The following is a 19,919-nucleotide window of genomic DNA, read 5'->3' on the forward strand; positions in this document are numbered from 1 at the left end:
TGCCCTAATTTCTCATGGATAAACCTTGAGAACGTTATACAAAGTAAGAAAAATAATCCGTTACAAAAAAGACAACTATAGTATGAGCCCACTTGTCTGAGATAGCTAGTCAAACTCATCAAAACAGGAAGTAGGGAATTCCCTGGCTGTTCAGTGGTGAGGACTCCGTGCTCTCACTGCCGAGGACTCAGGTACAATCCATGTTCAGGGAACTAAGATGTGCAAGCCATGAAGCGTGGTGGATGCCTCTTACCTCAAAAAGAAAGAAAGTAGAATGGGGAGTTGTCAGGGACTGGAGGAAGGGCAAATGGGGAGTTGATAATGGGCATGAAAACACTCTGGAAGTTGGCTGCACAACAATGTCACTGTACTTACTACCGAACCGCACACTTAAAAATGGTTGAGATGGTAAATTTTATGTGTATCTCAATTCAAGAATTCAACTCAAACACACCTAGATACAAATAGAGAGCTGCATTAAGGGAAACTTTAGCCCTAAAATGTAAGACTGTTTCACATATCACCTAATTACAAAAGGAAAACAGAATCTTTATAGGGAAATGACCTAGAAGCCATCCCTTTAACCAGGTGATCAAGATGAGCGTCACCAACAGTTGGGCATCCTGTATCACCTGCCCTGTGATCTGTGATGCATGAACATTAGTTCTGCACCTGGTGATGCACCTGGTCAGAGCACGTCAGCTCTAGGTCATTTTTGCTAAAACTGTTTAACCCAAATCTAAGCATACAAAAACAATCACACAAATCCAAGCCCACGATACTTTTATAAGAAAACTGGCTCAGACTGTTAAAACATCCATTTTATGAAAAACAGACCAAAAAGTGGTTAAGAAGTCTATTCTAAATTAGAGGCTAAAGAGATACAATAACTAAATGAAAACCTATTTTTTTTATGTACAGAGTGGACTGGGGCAGTAGACTAGTGGTCCTGTTGAAGGTACCCACTTCATAATCCTTTCACTTTTTCTTCAGGTGTGAAAATTCCCTAACTAGTCTACGGGAAGGGAGGAGGTAAAGCTGAAAATTAATGCGTCAAGGACAAAACCAAATGGGTTAGAAAAAAGAACCACAGAATAAACTCAAAGGCAGTATAAGGAGAAATACAATAAAAGCAGAAGTTAATGAAATAGAAAAGAAACTAAGAACAACAAGTGACAACAAAAAGCCAGTGCTCAGCAGAGTAATGAACTTCTGCTAAGATGGACAAGACTGAAAAAGAAAAAAGCACAAACAAATACTACTAGATATAAAAAAGGGGGATACAACTTTGGATACAGTTAAGATTACAAGCCTAAAAGTCAATTAAACTTTGTGCCACAGATGAAATAAGAAATAAATATCACCGACTCAAGAACAGAAACCTGACCAATCCTATTCTCAATAAAAATCTAAAGTTAAAAATCTACCCACTGCAAAAATGCCAGCCACAGTTGGCTTTAGAGTTAAGTTTTACCAAAAATTTTACAAGTGTAAAATCCCAACCTTACACAAACACTTATATAATGAGAGAGAACACATATATAGAGAACATTCTCCAATTCATTTTATGAGGTTGGCATAACCTTAAAAAAACAAAACCACCCAGACAAGGGCGATACAGGAAAGGCCAAGCTTAAACCATCTCACTTATGAACCTGGATGCCAAAATCCTCCCAAACATCAGAAGACAAGATCCAGCAATATTCTGAAAAATGCATCCTGGCTATTTTACTCTAGGAATGCAAGGATGTCTTAATGTGAGAAACTATCAAAGTATTTCATGTTTACAGATGAAAGGAGAAAAGCTAGGTGGCCAGTTCAGAGTGCCAAGGGTGCTCCTTAGCACGTATATACTGGTGGCTGGATGACAAGGGAGGAAAGTGAGCTGGGCTGCATGGGGAGGCTCCGGTGGGAATGACCTGGCTGTAACAGTCGGTCCTGAAGTGATGACATGTGGAGTCTGACGGGCCCCACGTCTCAAACCTAACTGCAGCAGGGTCAGGACTGTTTGGCAGTCAATCACTTGGACTGGCCATGGCACTGGGGAAGAAGGGCTCTGGAACACTCAGCTGACTCTGGGAGCTCTATTCCTATGTGGTTGGACTCCACAAGAAAGCTAAAGAATAGAGGTGGAACTCAGCTGTGGAGAATGACAAAGGGGAATGGCATGCAGACTCTGCCTCTATCACAATTCCTAGCTATGACCCACAGGAGCTAAATGGCTAATAAGGGAGGAAGCAGTGGAGGTTAAAAGGTTTCAGGAAGAAAAAAATGAGGTTATGAAGTAGGTCAAAGAATCACTGAGGGATGGAGAAGAATACAAGGCCAAGATTATAGTTACAACACTTCCTTCCCTCAATCACACAAATACACTGGTTAAAGTGGGAAACTGGGAATCCCCTGGTGGTTCACTGGTTAGGACTCTGGGCTCTGTCAAGCCCCCACGTACAATTCCTGGTTAGGAACTGTAAGGTCACACAAGCTGCATGGTGTGGCAGAAAACAAAAACTCAAAAAAAAAAAAAAAAAAGAAAACAAAAACTCAAAACAAAAAACAAACGTTTGCTGTTTTATCTGCTCTCACCCCTAGCCCCTTCTGGGTAAAAGAACCTCTCTGCTCTCTGGGAGACACGTTATATGGATCAGGGTGGCTCATCTTGCCTCCTCTTATTCCCCTTGCTCAGCCTTGGCCACAGTGGTTGCTCAAGAGAGGTAAGTGACCTGAGGAAAGCCAGTTAGTCTTCCCTGAAATTCATGGAGCCTGAAGAAGTAATGCTTTGTCAGGACTGAGCGCAAACTGGAGCTTCGTGAAAAATACACCTGTAGAGAGAGAGGAGTTCGGCAATCAAGAGAAGCAGAGACAATCCCAGAAGACGAATGAGAACCCTGACAAAACCATGCTGGCCGAGGTCAGCTCTGCTCTGGAGACCACAGATCAATGGGCTCTTGTTTGTTTCTTCTGGTTTGAATTAGCCTTTGTCACTTTTAAGTAAGATAGTCCCAAATGATACAAATACCATGTATGGCCTTTTGACCCCCCAAAACTGAAATATACATAAAATACATGATTCTAAACATACATAAATTACCAAAGTTGTCTCAAGGATAGAATACTTGAGTTCCACAGGAGACTTCCCTGGAAGTCCATCGGTTAAGACTTCGCCTTCCAATGCAGGGTGTGTGGGACCAAGCCCTGATTGGGGAGGTAAGATTCCACATGCCTCATGGCCCAAACACCAAAGCATAAAACGAAACAATGCTGTAATAGATTCAATAAAGACTATTAAAAAAAAAAAAACCACTAAGCAGGGAATTCCCGGTGATTCAGCCGTTACGACTCTGTGCTTTTTCTGCCAAGGGCTCAAGTTCGATTCCTGGTTAAGGAATTAAGATCCCGCAAGCCGTAAGGCACGGGCCAAACAAAACCCAACACAAATTAAGCAGAGTTACATCAGGATTCAAGGTTGGTTCAACACCAGTGTAAGTCAGTGCAATCATTAAAAACAAAGTCTTTTGACTATTTCAATGGATACCAAAAATTTGTCAATGTGGAATAAAGGGAGAAAACATTATGTTGGGTACAGAAGGAATCCTTTTCAGCCTAATGAAGTTTACCTACCAGAACCCTAAAGCAAGCATATTTCATGGTGAAACCTGAGAACCAGTCTCACTAAGAGGAACAAGGTGTCATTTGACATACTGGAGGTCCTGCCCTTTGTAATTCATAAAGAAAAGAAATGAGTGTAAAGAACAGGGTAAAACTGACTCTAGAAGGATATGATTTGACATTCTACCCACAAAGCCAACAGAATCAACAGAAGAACTATTAGAAGTAATGAGAATTCAATTAGATCAAATAGGCGGGCACACAGAAATGGACAGCGTTCCGACATGCCACTGATGGTCAGAAATATAATTTCAAAAGAGCCCATTCATAACAACAAATAGCTAAATTAGAATTCTTAAGGCTACATTGAACTAGAAACATCAAAGACCCACATGAGCACTACATCGTAGAAAATAGTACACATAATTCATTTCTGGATAGGAAGATCAAAAACTGGGGAGTATGACTCCTCTCCAAATCAAACTATGAGATTTAAAACCATGCCAATGGTAGCCAGGGAACTATATCCGATATTCTGGGATAAACCATAATGGAAAAGAATATTTTAAAAGAATGAACATATATGTAAAGCTGAGTCACTTTACAGTGACTTTACACTTCACAGTCTCTGTTCAGCAGAGATTGGCTCAACACTGTAAATCAATTATACTTCAAGAAAAACAAAACCCATGCCAATGGAAATCTTAACAGAACTTTGAAATGAAAATCACCAAGTTCCTTCTAAAATTCTTACATAGAATAAAATATGAAAATTTCAAGCAACAGTGGGGCAACAGTGAAGAAGAATGAAATAACAACCATGCCATAACATATGGCATGTGCACAAAGATCAACAGGCCAGATTTCAGAGAGATTCATAAAAACGTGGAAAGTTCATTTATTTTAAAAAGGTACTTTAAACCAGCGAGGAAAGAATGAGCCACTAGATCAATGGTACAGGGACAAGTGGCTATCCCTTTGGGGAATAAAAATTAGCCATCTCCCATAAAAAATAAACTTCAGACGAGTTAAAAATAGACCCACACATATACATCTTTAACTCACCTGGCAAATTTTTGCATATAAACGTACATACATTTCTATACATGTGTATATACACATAAACATACATACAGGTATGTGTACACATGTAAGACTATACTAAGCAAATACAAGAGAGTGAACGAGGAGCAAGTAAATGAAACGGTAGCTGAAGAGGCTGTGGGATCACGGACAGGTTTTCCTGGTTGTTTTTCAGATGGGAGAGTCTATCATGCTTTTGATGCTAACACATCTGGTAAAGAGGATGATAAAACCAAAACTCACACAAAGTCCTGAAGCAGAGACAGGCTCCGAAGAGCAAGAGGAAAGGCTTACATCCCACTGGGTTAACGGGCAGTAAGACGACAGGAGTATCAGTGAGCACCGTGCAGGGCAGGTAACAGAAAGGTGAGAGTTCCCTCCAATGGCTACTATTTCTTTACGAATAATGAGCTGCTGTGTGTAACTAGCAGAAGGGGAGTTGGTTAAAAAGTTTTCAAATACAGCATCCTAGGGTAGATCTGCTAGGTGGGGCTGAGTGGCCATCTGAGGTTTGTAATTATAAATTTCAGGTAAAACTAGTGAGCCAGGTTGGCTGTTTTCCCTAATAGTTACTTGTGCACAGGCACAGAGGTGCATGACTGGGTTGACCATGGTCAGATTTTACTAGATGAACACGATGGAGGCAGAAAGGAAGGACAGGGTGTAGACTGTGGAACTGATGCTGCGTGAAGAGGGAAATGAAGATCGGAGCATCATGGTCAGAACGTGGCATGGCTGGAGGATGAAGATAAAGAATTTCCTCTGGGGGGGGAAAAAAAAGCATCTCTGTGGGAGGAGTGGGGTAGTTGAGTGAATAAACCTGGATGTGGTCATTGTACAGGTATCTGAATTCAAATGGTGCTGCAATTTCTAGTGATGTTAGGTGCAGAGAGTGACTAGGCATACAGGCAACAGGCCTGGAACAGAAGACAAGGGCCTCAGTGATGGGGGCAAGACTGAAGGGGCCACAGCATTGAACGGACCCATCCATGGATGCAGACAATGACAGATGCAGAGCACAATGACAGAAGCAGGGGAGGAAGATGCGAGCCAGGAGGTCAGCTTCACATCTGGGCCCTGACTACAAGGTCAATGCCAGCAACGAAGAGGGAGAATGTAGTCAGAGGTGAAAAGCTTCAAAGAAGTGAAATGGTGTGGGTGGCCGAAGGCTGAGGAGTGACGGTCTGAGTGATGTCCTCAAGGAGGACATCAATTGGGGGCGCACATGCAGCGTCGCGGCGGGTACTCCTGTGGCCACAGATGCAAGACACAGGGCCAGTGGCTCATGAAGCCCCGTGAGGTTCACCGAGTGTCTCATAGAGGCTGGTGGGGACCAAGTCCCACTGTGATCCTCAACGCCTGAATGAGCATTAACTGCAGGCAGGCAATGAAGTGGGCATGCCCCCATGTATTACCTACATGCAAGGAGGCACACAGAGCCTGGCACTGACTTAAGTGCCGGACGAGAGAGGGAGGAACTAGGAAAGAGTCCAGCCATTCCCCACTTCCTGCCCATTCAGCCCACCTGCCCATGAGGCCACCGCCAAGGAGCCGTGTGTCATGTCATCCGCACGCCCCTCCTTCCTCCAAAGAGCCACTCCGACACCAGCATGAGTCAGCACCCACCAGGGGTTTAATTCTCCCATGTCAGAAGGTCAGTTCAGAGAGGGGCCCTGCCTTGTCCCCATCCAGGGGGAAAGATCCGCAGAGCCCCCTGGGAATGTCCACACTCAAAGGAGGCCAGGACCAGTCTCTGAGCAAGAGGAGAAGTGGGTCCCACGGTCTCAGGCCGCCTCTTCCTCTTCACTCTCCTCCTCGCTCTCATGATACTGTCTGCGGTTGGTGTTAACAAAAAGGTCAGAATCGTCTTCAGAGCTGGACTCTTCTCCTGATGACTGTGGCTCAGCTGGGAGTTCTGGCTGAGTCTGTCTGCATGGGGGAAAAGCAGAGAGTTAGCCCAGTGCCTTCTGAGAAGACCTGCAAACAAGGAGCCCCATAAAGAGGACCATATGGCCAAATGGTCAGGGCTCAGTGAGCCAGACAGGAGAGAACTGCAGGAAAACTGGCCAAACACTACCTCCCTATACCCATCTCAGAAATTCATTAGAACTGCTGATTTTAATAGGATTCTACTATGACCAACAAACACTCAATGAACTCACACTGCTTACCAGGTACTAAGCAACTTTACAAGCATCAGTCTCTTTAATCCCTACAGAGCTCCCATTTTATAGGTGATGAAATCTGAGTCTAAGAGCTTAACCTGCTTAAAGTCACCTGGTTGTAACTTGCAAAGCCCAGACTTTAACCCAGGAGATCTGACCATCAAGCTATACTCATCACCACTTATTCAGGCACTCTCACCAGGGACCTGATATACAAAGAAAGGAAAGCTATATTTTCCCTCAAGGTGCCAAGGCCTGAACCCCCATTTTCTGTCTCCCCAATCCCAAGACTTGCGTCTCACCTGTTCCTATTGTTGTTGTCTTTCTCAGCCACTTGGGAGAAGGCCTCGGGCCTACGCCAAGAGAAGAGCCAAGGTCAGAAAGGACAGAGAAACCCCTCAGCTGCTGCCAGATGTTCCTGCCTGAAATGCCTGACCTTCCCTCCCCTAAGCCCACAGGTACGAACGAAACCCCCAAGGAAGTGAGGCAGCCAGTGACCAAGAAGACCACCCTACCAGTGCCCATCCTTCTGCAGAGAGCGCACGTGGTCTTTGCAGAGCACAAAGGAGATCTCAGCCTTCACCTTCTCTCCTTCTTCAATAGGGTCAACGATGAGAAAGTCCCCTGCAGGGGGAGGAGAGAAAAGCACAGTCGGTCCTGCTTGTAGTGGGGGAAGCCGAGGCCACAGGAAACGCTTCGGTCTCCCAAAAGGCTGCCTCTCTCACCTCTCTTGATCCAGATGTTCTTGCGGTACTTGGAGGGCATGCTCACCAGGAAGCGCTGCCCCTGGGCTGTCTCCACCTCATGTAGGTTGTTCCCTGGGGTCCTGAGGACCTGGTCCAGGGGAGACCAAGAACCAATCAGCTTCATCAGCCAGTTCCAACACCTGCCGAGCTGTACAGCACCCTGCCCCAACCCCAGGGGCCTAAGAGGATGGAGGAGTCGGGGGAAGCAGAGCAACTGGTCCCTGATGCCACTCACCCTCACGATCTGCTGCTGGTCAGAGGGCACCATGTGCTCCCCCAGCACCTCCTTCACCACATGTTTCCTCTTGGTGGCCTGAGACATGGTGGGTCCTGTCCCAGGGGGGTGAGGGATGCGGAGACTCTCAACTCTTCCTCCTGAGTTTTTTAGATGGTAGGCTGAGAACCCAGGACTCTTTTGAAGATGAGGACGGGCCTTTTACTGAGGAGTGATACAATGTCCTGGTGAAGAATATGGGCTCTGAAATCCAATTGACTGGACTCAAATCCTACCTTGGTTATTTCCTGGCTGTTCAATTTCTCTAGACTTCAGAGAACTAACCCAGAGCATTAGCAGTAGAACAAAATAATCATAAGCAAAGCAGGAAACACAGCATAAGACACATAAAAGTAACTTGTGTTTATCCCTTAAGTACTGGCATAACCATAAAAACTAAATATATGTTTTAGAAAAATAAGCCATTCTGGAAACCACTTGGGGAAGAAGCAAGGTAAGTTACTTCTTCCTTAACATATCTGTACATCTCAGGTGTGACACAACCACACAGATGTTCAATCTCTCAATGCCCTACAGACATAGACCAGCTACGGCAAGCCAGGTCAGGAATGAGCTAATTTAAGGGCAAGGTAGACTAAACTGATGCTTTTGAACTGTGGTGTTGGAGAAGACTCTTGAGAGTCCTTTGACAGCAAGGAGATCCAACCAGTCCATCCTAAAGGAAATCAGTTCTGAATATTCATTGGAAGGACTGATGCTGAAGCTGAAACTCCAATACTTTGGGCCCCTGATGCGAAGAAATGACTCACTTTCCAAGACCCTGATGCTAGGAAAGACCGAAGTCAGGAGAAGGGGACGACAGAGGATGAGATGGTTGGACGGCATCACCGACTCAATGGACATGAGTTTGAGCAAGCTCCGGAAGTTGGCGATGGACAGGGAAGCCTGGCGCTCTGCAGTCCATGGGGTCACAAAGAGTCAGAGATGACTGAACGACTGAACTTAATTGAGACCGATTTGATCTTTGGCATCTGCTGTTTCTGACCCTGGTACTGCAAGACAACGACTGAAGCGTACTCAGAAGACAGATGTTCAGTCGCTAAGTCGTGTCCAACTCTTGCGACCCCATGGACTGCAGCACGCCAGGCTTCCCTGTCCTTAACTATCTCCCCGAGTTTGCTCAAAGTCATGATGGTTTCCAAAGGAAACTCCGAAGTGTCATCTCTAGTTGCCGTCCCCTGCCCTCCTCCTTCCCTATCCCGATGTAAAGATGCTCAGAGGGAAAGATCCAAACTTACTCTCTGGCCCTCGGATCCCACGAAAGCTGCCAGAACGACCCGGTTCTCCAAGCAGGACGCCGAGATCGGCTCGTCCACGACTCACTTCAGAGCTGAGGCAATGAAAGCAGAGAAAAAGGACTCGCCAGTGGTCACGACGGTGGAGTCGGCTTGGACTCAGGCCTCGGGCGCATCCGGTTCCCGTCCGACTCTAACAAATCCGACAGCGAGGAGGACAACGCGTAACGGCCTGAGTCGGACGCCGTACTTCCGGCGCTCTCCCGGAAGTCTCCTGGTCACGCCTCTCTCCTTGTCCGTCTCTCTAATTCTTCCCAACACCGGGTCGGCCAAGGTTAAGTGGTTAAGTTCCGCATGCCGTGCAGCAGATTAAATAAAGTTTTCTTCTCACAGGTTTCTGTTCCCCGAGGCCGGAAATGCTTCCCAAGAAGCAAGACTACAAAAGGCACTCCGGCTTCCTGCGAAGCAACTGGAAATGAACACCTACTAAGGGTGCTCCCGAGGTCTGGGTGGTGTCGCAACTCTATGACTCTAAGCGGCTAGAAGTGCCCAATATAGGTTTTTTGTTGGTTTTTTTTTTTTTTTTTTAAAGGCGGCCCTTGAGGCGACCCGGAAGCGGAAGTGGAAGAAAGTTCTAGTGGGCTGAGGTAGCCGCGGGAGCAGCCGGGTGGCGGGAGAAGCCGTTACAGGAACGGGAGCTGTGGGTGAGCGCGAGCCGCGGAACAGGGCTCGGGGTGGAGGCCAGAACGGGCGCGGGGAGGAGGGGGAGGCAGGGAGGAGAGGGGCCGCGAGCGCTGAGACGGGCCAGACGATGCACTCTCAGAGAGGGCTCGGCCAGGCTCGCGGGGTGGGGGGGTGGGGAGTGGGGGGGGGCGGGGCGGGGCGTGTTGGGGGCGGGGTCCACGGCGTAGGGCGCGGCGGGAGTCCAGGTGTGGCGCTGACGCGGCTGGCTGAGCCGGGGTCCGCGCTCGGGCTGCGCCTCCGCTCTGTGAGCAGCCTGTGCGGCTGCCGGGTCAGAAAACCTTTCATTTGCTTTTCGGGCCAAGTGGCCATTCCAGACCCGAGTCAGTGCTGCTTCTGCCCAATCAAGGTCACAGGGAGTGACAGCTTGAGGGCGGGCCCTGGGTACTGTGGAAATCTTACCTTTGTCCTGCATGCGCCGCCTGTTAGGGCAAGATAATTTCTCCTCGGGGCGGTACCAAAACCCAGCTCTCGCAGGGACTGGGAGAGACTTCGCTCTTAAACAGTGAGGAAAAGACTCTGTTTGGACCTCAGTTTTCTCATCTGTGAAGTGGGGGGAATCGAAAAAGTCCCCATAAGAGCTGCTCTGGCATTTTCTTCCTGTGAGATTGCCAGTGATTTTTCGGGCGTTCCCGGGTTTTCAGCCCTAATTTCCTTCTTCTTGGGATTCCCAGATTAAGCTTGATCGAGATGACAACCTCCCAAAAGCACCGAGACTTCGTGGCAGAGCCCATGGGGGAGAAGCCAGTGGGAAGCCTGGCCGGGATTGGCGAAGTCCTGGGCAAGAAACTGGAGGAAAGGGGCTTTGATAAGGTGTGGAGTGGCTACCTGTAGTTGGGCGGGGGGCGGGGCGCGACTACAATATTTCCCGGCAGCTGGGGAGTGAGGAGGGTGTGTATATCTGTTGGGGGGTGGACGCTCGTGTGTGATCTGCAGAGTCAGCCGGGCAGAACCCACCCTGCCTCTTGGGCTCCTGTGTGGGGAGCCACAGGAAAGCCCCCCCACCCCCACCCCGTGATATGGGGTCTTAGTTGCAGCTTTCAGGATCTTTCACTGGGACTCACAGACTCCAGAACCCACGGGATTAATTGCCCCACAGCAAGTAGGATGTTAGATTCCAGGCCAGGGATTGAACCCATGTCCCCTGAATTGCAAGGCAGATTCTTCACCACTCGGCCAGCAGGGAAGTCCCAGGAAGTGGTCGTCTTGTTCCTAATCCTACAGAGCACTCAGCAGCCCATCTTTTGCTTTGCCCGTTTTGCAGGCCTATGTGGTCCTCGGCCAGTTTCTGGTCCTAAAGAAAGATGAAGACCTCTTCCGGGAATGGCTGAAGGACACGTGTGGCGCCAACGCCAAGCAGTCCCGGGACTGCTTTGGCTGCCTGCGAGAGTGGTGTGACGCCTTCTTGTGATGCTCTCTGGGGAGCCCCCGATCCCAAGCCCTAGCATTGAGTCTCCAGAGTTTGCAGCCTAGTGAGGACTCCTTCTCCGTCCTCTACAAAGGAAGAGATTGCTGTTGTCGTGCACACCTCCCATGTACTCCAGGGCCTTTGGGGAGTTCTCTCCCCTCACCATTTCAACTTTTTTGGAATTCTCACCCTTGCATGCATCTTCCTTCTCCTTTCCCTACCAGTTTCATGACAATAATTACCAGCTTTTCTGAGTGGATTCCTGGCCCTGTCCCTCACCCCCACCCGTGGTCTCTTTTATGCCATTTGGCAGTCTTTTTGGCAGAACAGTCACTGTCCTTGTAAAGTTTTTTAAATCAATAAAGCCAGTGGCCTTCATGACTGGGCTTTGTATGTGGGAAGCAGGCGGGCTGGGAGTTGCCTGTTCCCCAGGGACTGACCAGGTTTGCCACACTGCTTATCAGTGCAAATCGAAACTAGCAGCTTCTCTCACACTCCCGAGGGCGGCCATACTGGCGATACGGGCCTTGGGCGGGTGCCTCGGAGTGTCTCAATCCCCCACTAACGTGGGGGAGAGAGTGGGTTGGTTCCTTCCTGGGATCCAGATGTCCGTGTGGTCAACAGCTGGGTTAGTCAGCATCTGGTGGAAAGTCCGAGGGAGTCAGAGCAGGAAAAGGGTGGATGGGATGTGGGCTGAGGTCTACCTGCCATTGGTCATGTGCTCTCCTGGCCTCTGGGATGAGTGGGTGGGGCTCATGCAGTCCGCCCTGTTCTCTCAGGGAGGCAGAAAGTGTGTGGGCAACGCAATTGGGTGGGCAGGCTTGAGTGAGTTACACTTGTATTTGGTAAATTTTCATCTTCTGTTTATTGGACTTACTATATGAACCAGGTTCAGAGCTAAGGTCTGTGCAAACATTTTTTTTTCTTTCATAATAAGTAGTGGTTTTCTTTTCCACAGATGAAACTAGAGGCTCAGGCTGACTAACATGTCCATGGACTTACTACTGGGAAGTAGCGAGACTGGTCCTCAAAACATCACATGGAAACCCATGGACCTGAGAGCCATGGGTGTTCTTTGCTCATGGCACTTGGTCTCTCTGAGACTCAGTTTCCTCACCTGGAAAATGAAATTGTTGTAAGGATCAGATGCAGTCCTGCTGTTGTTCAGGAGCTACTTGTTTATAGAATTTTCCTCATCCTCGGGGCTTAAAGTCTGGTGAGGGGAAAAATGACATAATAAATAGAAACACTGGGATAGCATGAGGAGATTTTCATGATTTCAGAATAGGGAAAGATTAAAAAGCTGATTAATTCAACTCCATCATAGAAATTTTGTTCAAGATAATCAGAGTGAGTGAGGAGCCTAATCCAGGGTGAGAAAGGATATTTGCGACCCACGTAGATGACACAGGACTCCAGAGCTGCAGTCAAGAGAAAGCAGACAGTACAATAGAAAAGTGGGTGAAAGACCTGGAGGGCAGCCACAGAGGAATACCTGAATGGTGAATAAGCATGTCACAAGGTGTGTGGTCACATTAAGTTGTCAGAAACGCAAATAAGATGCCATTGTACACTCACAGGATTGGAAAAAAATTTTAAGTCAGACAATACCAGGTTCTGATGAGGAAATGGAGCAACAGGAACAGATATCCAACTAGTGGGAGTGTAAATTGGTGTGAACAATTGGGAAAAACAGTTGGGTGTTTGCCAGTAAAACTGAAGACCCACCCTGTGAGCCAGCAGTTCCTCTCCAGGGATGGGACAGGATGCAAGGCACACCTGCGTCACACCTGAGCAGATGTTCACAGCAGCCTTGTTCATTCACAAGGGCTCCCAGCTGGATCCATGTGTGGGGATCTTTGCAGAGACAGTAGAACTAGAAGGGGGAAAATTGCTTATTGCAAAAGAAAATGAAATCACTGAGTTGTGTCCGATTCTTTATGACCCCAATGGACTGCAGCCTGCCAGACTGCTCCGTCCATGGGACTTTACAGGCAAGGATACTGGAGTGGGTTGCCATTTCATTTTCCAGGGGATCTTCCTGACCCAGGGATCGAACCTGGCTCCTGCACTGCAGGCAGACTCTTTACTGTCTGAGCCACTAGGGAAGCTTATTGCAAAAGTCATTGGTAAAGAAAGAGAAGTGGGGAGTGATTGCCTTTGGGGGAAGGAGACAGGTGTGATGCATGGGAGCATAGGGGTGTGAGAGTAGCAGTTTCCACTTCTTGACCTGTATGGTGGTGATCCAAGACACTCTGTGTACTTTTCTGTATGTTAGCTACATCTCAGAACAGTAGAAGATAAAAGGGAGAACAAAAATAAAGACCCAAGGATAGAGCAATTAGGTAATTAGAAATTATGCTGGTTATTAGGGATGAAGGTTCAGTGTAAGCCTGGGTCTTGGAAGTGTGAGTTGCCCCCTGGAAGGTCACCAGGTGGCCAGAGCTGGGCCCAGCTCGTGTTACAGGCTGCTTCCTTGGAGGGTGCCAGTCTGAAGCCCAGAAAGGTAGTCATGGGGACTGTCCCTGGAGTTTCAGGCCATACTATGTTTCTAATGTTACTCTGGTTGGGTCCAGGGTTTTCCAGCTGTCCTGACCTCTGAATAACTTTCTTCACCTGCAAAATGATGGTGCTTACTAACTCCAGGTGTTTGTTGAGAATAGACCAGTGGGTGAAAAGTCTTTGGAAATTGTTAGGTTGGTGTGCAAAAGATTTGTTGGTGTCATCACAAAGGAATGACAGGGTAGGGGCAAGTGAGCTGGGGACACTGGCCCTTGGCTAGTTTCCCAGGGAGCTGGTGCAGATTAAGTGCAGCTGCAGCTGAGTTCCAAGTGACAGAAGAGCAGACCTAGAAGAACTTGAGGAGGTTCCTGGCCGCCTGGGGCTGCCTCTCCACCTCTCCCAGCATGTGCTGCAGCCTGGGCCTCTTACTCCGCCACTGCCAGGCTCTCTTGGTCGGGCTCCAGCCTGGCCTTGGCCTCCTCATCAAGCCAAGCTCTCCCCAGCTCTTGCACAAATGGGTCTGTTGCAGAGAAGAACCAGTTCTCACTCTACATTGGAACTGTTTTTTTGACTCTCTTCCTGCTGTTTTTATGTGTTGTGTTAGTCACTGAGTCATGTCTGGCTCTTTGCGACCCCCTGAACTTTAGCCCACCAGGCTCCTCTGCCCATGGAATTCTCCAGGCAAGAATACTGGAGTGGATAGCCATTCCCTTCTCCGGGGGCTCTTCCTGATCCAGGAATTGAACCCCAGTCTTCTGCATCGTAGGTGAATTCTTTGCTGTCAGAGCCACCTGGGAAGCCAGGACATAATGGCCTGTCTCAGAGGACCCTGGCCCTCTGCCTGACTGTGAAACTAAAGTGCGTTTGTTCAGCTCATAGAGAATCCGACTCTGTCCCCCTGTGAATGACTACAAAAAGGGGATTAACACGCTTCTTCCAAATGCTGGCCCTCCTGGAGATGTTTTGCAAGACTGAAGGCGCTTTTTACTTTACCTCCTCACTGCCTCTTCTCTCTGCTGGGCCTTTTGACCTCAGTTCCTCATTGCTTCTCTCTCAGGTTCTGTAAACGAGCCTGGCATCCAGACCCCAACAGCATGGTCATTTTGAGACATTAGTCTGCCATCTCAGTCAGCCAGCTTTCCAAATATAGTTGTATTCCTTGCCTCAGCACCTTGTCTCTGGGATTCACTGGCCTGTCATATGGCAAGCAGAGGGAGCTTGGGCTCCATAACTGGTCTGTCCCTTTAAGGCAGACACCTGAGCCCACAACAAACTTGTGACTATTCCTTGGCATCCCAAGATTGTTTTTCACAGCTGTGCTGAGGGGTGGGGCAGCATCTGGACTGGGCAGTGACTACATGCTGGTCCTGGTCTCCCTGGGAGAAATCCCTGCCTTTCCTGACCGCGGGATTCTGAGGGTCTGAGAATTGGGGTTGGGGTCAGGGAATCTTGCATGCTTACTCATATTCATCACAATAATAGCTACCGCTTATTAAGCCCCAACACTTTGTTGCTTACTGAAAACCACAACCTCTCCCAAGCCCCAGGTAAGATCCTCAGAGGCCCTGAAACACTAAAGATTAGTGTCCCCAGAGCAAAAAACACCCACCTCCCCCCCCACCCCCCAACAAGTGATTAAAAGTACAAACTGCCCTGCACTTGGCTTCCCCGGTAGCTCAGCGGTAAAGAATCTGCCTGCAATAAAGGAGACGGAGGAGCTGCTGGTTTGATCCCTGGCTTGGAAAGCTCCTCTGGAGAGGGGCATAGCAACCCATTCCAGGATTCTTGCCTGGAGAATCCCATGGACAGAGGAGCCTGGCGGGCTACAGTCCATAGGATCTCAAAAAAGTCTGAAGCCACTAAGCACACACCCTGAATTCTTAAAATATTAATTGTAGAAAATTCTAAAAAAGGTCAAACTTCCTGTGTTGACTACTTCAGTGCTGCTTTTTATATTGTGTCAGATTATTCCGCCCAGAAATCATAGCCCTGGGACTTGTCCACTGGTCCTGTGGTTTTTCTGGGTGCCTAATGTCCTCTGCCAGCATTCAGAAGTTGTTCTGTGGAATTTGCTCGATGCTCAAATGTTCTTTCAATGAATTTGTGGGGAGAAAGTGGTCTCCCTGTCCTATTCCTCCGCCATCTCGGTCCAGTGGTTAAGACGCCCTTACAAAAGGGAAGTGCATTCTATCCCTGGCCTGGGAAATAAGATCCCACATGCAGAGTGTGGCCAAAAAGTTAAAAATCATAGCCCTGTTTTGCTGGTACCTCCAACATATGCCCAGTTTACCTATGGGTGACCCAGCTTCAGGCCATTATAATCAGCGAGACCTTAGAAGACTAGACTTTTCACCTTTCTTCAGGTGAGGACTGAGGCTCCCAGAGGTCAAGGGGCTTGCTGGAAGTCCCCCAGGCAGTAAATGGCAGAGCTGGGACCACCCACACTCCTGGCCAGTTCTTGTCCTTTGGGCTCCCTCTGGACTGAGAACACAGATTTGAATTAGACTGTGTCTCCTGTGTGGGGGTGCGCTCAGTCATGTCCAACTCTATGTGACCCCACGGACTGTAGCCCGCTAGCCTCCTCTGTCCATGGGATTTTCCTGGCAAGAACACTGGAGTGGGTTGCCATTTCATATTCCAGGGGATCTTCCCGACCCAGGGATCGAACTTTCATCTCTTACGTCTCCTGCATTGGCAGGCGGATCCTATACCACTAGCTCCTGCCTGGGCTCAAAATCCAGTGTCACCATTTACTATTTACCAGCCTGTGTTCTTGGGCAAAATCAATTGTTTACTCTGGGTCCTGTTTACTCCTCTGTAAAATGGAACCCTTGCTCACTGATCCCTACATCATGCTGGTCACGAGGGTTAAACAGTGCCCGGCTCAGTGCAGTAGGGACTCCTGCTTACCTGCTGTTTATATAGCACCTGGCCTCCCCTAAGCACTTATTGAAGCCTCGAAGCAACCCATTTCACAGAGGAGGAAACTGAGGCAGTGAGGGTTAAGTAACTTCTCCAAGACTACGCATTGGAGATGGTTAAGAGCTTGCTGGTAGCTGTTGTGGGTTTCTCATATGGGCTGGGTCTCCGTGAACTGTCCCTGTGGTGGCACTTGCGGCTGGGAGCTGTCGCAGCCCTTGCCCTCCCCAACCACGTGTGCCTGGAGGGCAAGCAGCGTGGGGGTGATGCCCAGGTGTGCTTGGGCCTGTCCGCTGTCCTCCTCCGCACCCCGAAGGCGGCCTCGCGGGTGGACCGCCCAGGCTGGGTAGATCCCTCCCCGCCTGCGGGGGCGCGGCGAGCGGCGGGCGGGGCCAGGCGGGGCCGCGGAGCCCATAAAAGCGGCGCCTGCCGCGGTCGGACACCGACACCGACACCGACACCGACGACCATGGCGCGTCCGAGCCTCCTGCTGCCGATGGCCCTGGCCTTGCTCGCACTCTGCCTCCTGGCGCTGCCCCGCGATGCCCGGGCCCGGCCGGGGGACCGCAAGGTCGGAGAACTGCAGGAACTGTCGCCCAACGACCCGCAGGTGCAGAAGGCGGCGCAGGTGGCCGTGGCCAACTACAACATGGGCAGCAACAGCGACTACTACTACCGAGACATCACCATCCTCCGGGCGCACAGCCAGGTGCGGGGCGGGCGGGCGGGGCCGGGGAAGGGGCGGTGCCGACGGGGGGAGAGGGGGCGGAGCCGACGGGGGAGATGGGGCGGGGAGGCGAGCGCGGCCCCAGCCGGGCCCCAGATGGAGGGGGCGACTAAAAGTAATCAGGGCGGCATCTTAATACAACAGTTTTCAAAATCCAATTAATGTCAAAAGTCCATGCGGAGCAGAATCTCAGAATTTCAAATAAGGTTCAACCCTGAATCGGCCTTGTCCTGAAAGGCGGATTGGGGTGCGATGGGGTGAGGGAGAAGGGGCAGCGGTGTGGACTTGAGTCTCAGGCTCCTGCCTGGCCCAGGCTCTGCCGGCCTCACCACGGACCCCCACCAGAACTCCCTGCTGCGCTCTTCCCGCCTTTCCAGTCCCCCCCATCTCAGGTCTAAATCCAAAGGCGGTGTGCTGGCTATGCCCAGGGGAAGGTGATGGGTGATGGGAGGACACGGAGGGAGGTGAGAGGTCCAGGTCAAGGGTTGTCTCCAGGCACCTCTGACCTGTGCCCACCTCTGCCCCAGCTGGTGGCGGGCATCAAGTACTACCTGACCGTGGACATGGGGAGCACGGCCTGCCGGAAGACTGCCGTGGCTGGAGACCACGTAGACCTCACCACCTGCCCCCTGGCCGCAGAAGCACAGCAGGAGGTAACAGCTGTGTCCCCAGTTAGGCATCAGCCCAGCAGCCGGGCCCTCAGGTTGCCCAGCCTGGACTGGTCTGGCTGGCTGGGCTGATGTCTGGCTGACTCAGCCCCGAGACTAGGGTGAGGGTGCAGAGAGGAGCAGACTGGGGCTTCCCCTGGACTTGGCAGGGTGGGGGGCCGGGGTTGCCTGGAAAGATCTGGGTCTGGTGGTCCTGACCATCTAATTCGCTGTTCCTTCTTGCATCCCAGGGTGCCACAGGCACAGGGCTGTTGGGAGGCGGTGGCCTGGGTGGGGCCTGGGCTCACCCCACCTTTTTCATCCTCTCTGCAGAAGCTGCGCTGTGACTTTGAGATCCTTGTGGTTCCCTGGAAGAACTCCTCCCAGCTTCTAAAGCACGACTGTGTGTCCCTTTAGAGACTCCTGTGGGCTTGGGGGAGAGAGGGAGCCAATGAGGCTGGGCAGGACTGGGCGCATGGGTGGAGGGGATGTCAGTTCCTTGGACCATATCTACGGCAATAAATCGCTAGCACTGCTTCTGGCATTGGTCTCTTCTGAGTCCCTCTCTTATCCTCACTCTCACTCCCAGCAACCCCGCTCCAGCCAACAGGGTGCCCACGCCACCCCATGCTTGGCCTCTGCCATCTCAGCCGAGAAGATGCTAAGGGTGCAAAGTTCAGCTCCCAAATTTGGAGTCCTCCAAATATCCCAGCACCATAGACAGAGGAACGATCCTGCAGAGACTCCCAGAGTTTGCCAAGTTATGGGTGGGGAGACAAAGTCACAGGAGAGAGATGATGCCCCAGGACTAGAAGGACATAGCAGCCAGGGGAGACTGAGGGGTTCCTGAGCCCTGTTCCCTCTCAGCTGCCAGGATGGCTTAGAGTGGCATGTGGGGGGTTTAGCCCGCCCCGCCCCAGAACACTGAGCCCTCATCCCGTGAGATTCTTAGACCAGCATGTGGCCCAGAGATGGCAGAGCCCCTGCCGGCCAAGACACACACACTGTGGGCCCCATGCCAGGAGGACTCCCCCACCCTCTGTCCTGAGCAAGACCCCTGGAAGGGGCTGGCAGGGAGCGCCCAGGGGAGCGAGGTCAAATCCGCTGTCCATAGAAGGGGTGAGGAGACAGATGCAGTTTAATGTCCTTTAAAGAAATAGAGTTGGAACAGGTTTTGCACACCTGAATCTGTGGCTGGAATTAACACTCACTACACAAGATGCACACACGCATCCAGAACTTCTCAAGACTCCAGACACACACACACACACACCCACCATGAAGCCTCAGATTGCTCCCAGACACCACACACACATCCAGACACACACACACACGCATAAGACCTAGCAACCCAGAAGCACAGACACAAACACACGGGAACAACAGCCCCACACTGAGGACAACCTGGAGACGTATACACAGCCCCCCAAACACAGACCCACAGGCCCCGGCTGGAGCTGGCTCTCAGATGTCCGAGGCACACCCGTGCGTGTCTGGGACAGGATGGGTGGGAACCGGATCCTGCGGGAGCTCAGAGGGTGGGCCCCACCAGGCCCCAGGCGGGCGGCTGGGGTGGGTGTGGGGAGCACCTGGTGGCCCCTGCCTGCGGCCCTGCCAGGCCAGGCCTCACACCTGCTCCTGCCCGGCCGGCTTCCTGCCCGATGCTGGGACTTAACACGGAACAGCCCCAGCTCCCGGGTCCTGCTCCTCTAGAGCCCTCGGAGGCCGTATGGGGTGGCGGTGGGCCTGATGAGCTGAGTCGGAGGACCGAGGGTTGTAGGGGAAACTCAAGCCTGTCAGATACGGCAGCTGCGGTCGGTCTGCTGCTGGCTGGCTCCCAGGTGC

The 19,919-nt window shown here is 50.5% G+C and overlaps 3 protein-coding genes and 1 long non-coding RNA gene across 4 annotated transcripts; 3 read left to right on the forward strand and 1 right to left on the reverse strand.

Moving 5' to 3' along the window:
• Window positions 1-6,300: 6,300 nt before the first annotated feature.
• On the reverse strand, window positions 6,301-9,401 carry EIF1AD (eukaryotic translation initiation factor 1A domain containing). Its single transcript, XM_006056431.4, has 6 exons — window positions 9,134-9,401; window positions 7,836-8,059; window positions 7,580-7,688; window positions 7,370-7,478; window positions 7,157-7,207; window positions 6,301-6,618 (listed from the first exon to the last, which is right to left on the reverse strand). Exons 2-6 carry the CDS (start codon window positions 7,920-7,922, stop codon window positions 6,474-6,476), a joined length of 501 nt encoding a protein of 166 aa, XP_006056493.1. The 5' UTR covers window positions 7,923-8,059; window positions 9,134-9,401; the 3' UTR covers window positions 6,301-6,473.
• Window positions 9,395-9,803, forward strand: LOC123465819. Its single transcript, XR_006641131.1, has 2 exons — window positions 9,395-9,633; window positions 9,723-9,803. It is a non-coding gene; the product is annotated as an uncharacterized LOC123465819 (long non-coding RNA).
• Window positions 9,804-10,545: 742 nt separating this feature from the next.
• On the forward strand, window positions 10,546-11,538 carry BANF1 (BAF nuclear assembly factor 1). Its single transcript, XM_006056432.4, has 2 exons — window positions 10,546-10,684; window positions 11,136-11,538. Exons 1-2 carry the CDS (start codon window positions 10,562-10,564, stop codon window positions 11,280-11,282), a joined length of 270 nt encoding a protein of 89 aa, XP_006056494.1. The 5' UTR covers window positions 10,546-10,561; the 3' UTR covers window positions 11,283-11,538.
• A 5,590-nt stretch (window positions 11,539-17,128) lies between these two features.
• On the forward strand, window positions 17,129-18,618 carry CST6 (cystatin E/M). The gene is made up of 3 exons (XM_006056430.4): window positions 17,129-17,409; window positions 17,955-18,080; window positions 18,408-18,618. Exons 1-3 carry the CDS (start codon window positions 17,170-17,172, stop codon window positions 18,489-18,491), a joined length of 450 nt encoding a protein of 149 aa, XP_006056492.2. The 5' UTR covers window positions 17,129-17,169; the 3' UTR covers window positions 18,492-18,618.
• Window positions 18,619-19,919: the final 1,301 nt, after the last annotated feature.

The sequence above is a fragment of the Bubalus bubalis genome, chromosome 5, assembly GCF_019923935.1.
Source record: "Bubalus bubalis isolate 160015118507 breed Murrah chromosome 5, NDDB_SH_1, whole genome shotgun sequence".
Lineage (NCBI taxonomy): Eukaryota > Metazoa > Chordata > Mammalia > Artiodactyla > Bovidae > Bubalus > Bubalus bubalis.

What these genes read in the sequence shown, in the direction of transcription:
- EIF1AD (XM_006056431.4), bottom strand. Translation starts at nt 7,922, where the DNA reads ATGTCTCAGGCCACCAAGAGGAAACATGTGGTGAAGGAGGTGCTGGGG. An exon ending in ACCAGCAGCAGATCGTGAGG is followed by an intron (nt 7,689 to 7,835) that starts GTGAGTGGCATC and finishes CCCCTGGACCAG; the next exon opens with GTCCTCAGGACCCCAGGGAA. An exon ending in CTGCAGAAGGATGGGCACTG is followed by an intron (nt 7,208 to 7,369) that starts GTAGGGTGGTCT and finishes CTCTTGGCGTAG; the next exon opens with GCCCGAGGCCTTCTCCCAAG.
- BANF1 (XM_006056432.4), top strand. Translation starts at nt 10,562, where the DNA reads ATGACAACCTCCCAAAAGCACCGAGACTTCGTGGCAGAGCCCATGGGG. An exon ending in AGGAAAGGGGCTTTGATAAG is followed by an intron (nt 10,685 to 11,135) that starts GTGTGGAGTGGC and finishes CCCGTTTTGCAG; the next exon opens with GCCTATGTGGTCCTCGGCCA.
- CST6 (XM_006056430.4), top strand. Translation starts at nt 17,170, where the DNA reads ATGGCGCGTCCGAGCCTCCTGCTGCCGATGGCCCTGGCCTTGCTCGCA. An exon ending in TCCTCCGGGCGCACAGCCAG is followed by an intron (nt 17,410 to 17,954) that starts GTGCGGGGCGGG and finishes CCTCTGCCCCAG; the next exon opens with CTGGTGGCGGGCATCAAGTA. An exon ending in CCGCAGAAGCACAGCAGGAG is followed by an intron (nt 18,081 to 18,407) that starts GTAACAGCTGTG and finishes TCCTCTCTGCAG; the next exon opens with AAGCTGCGCTGTGACTTTGA.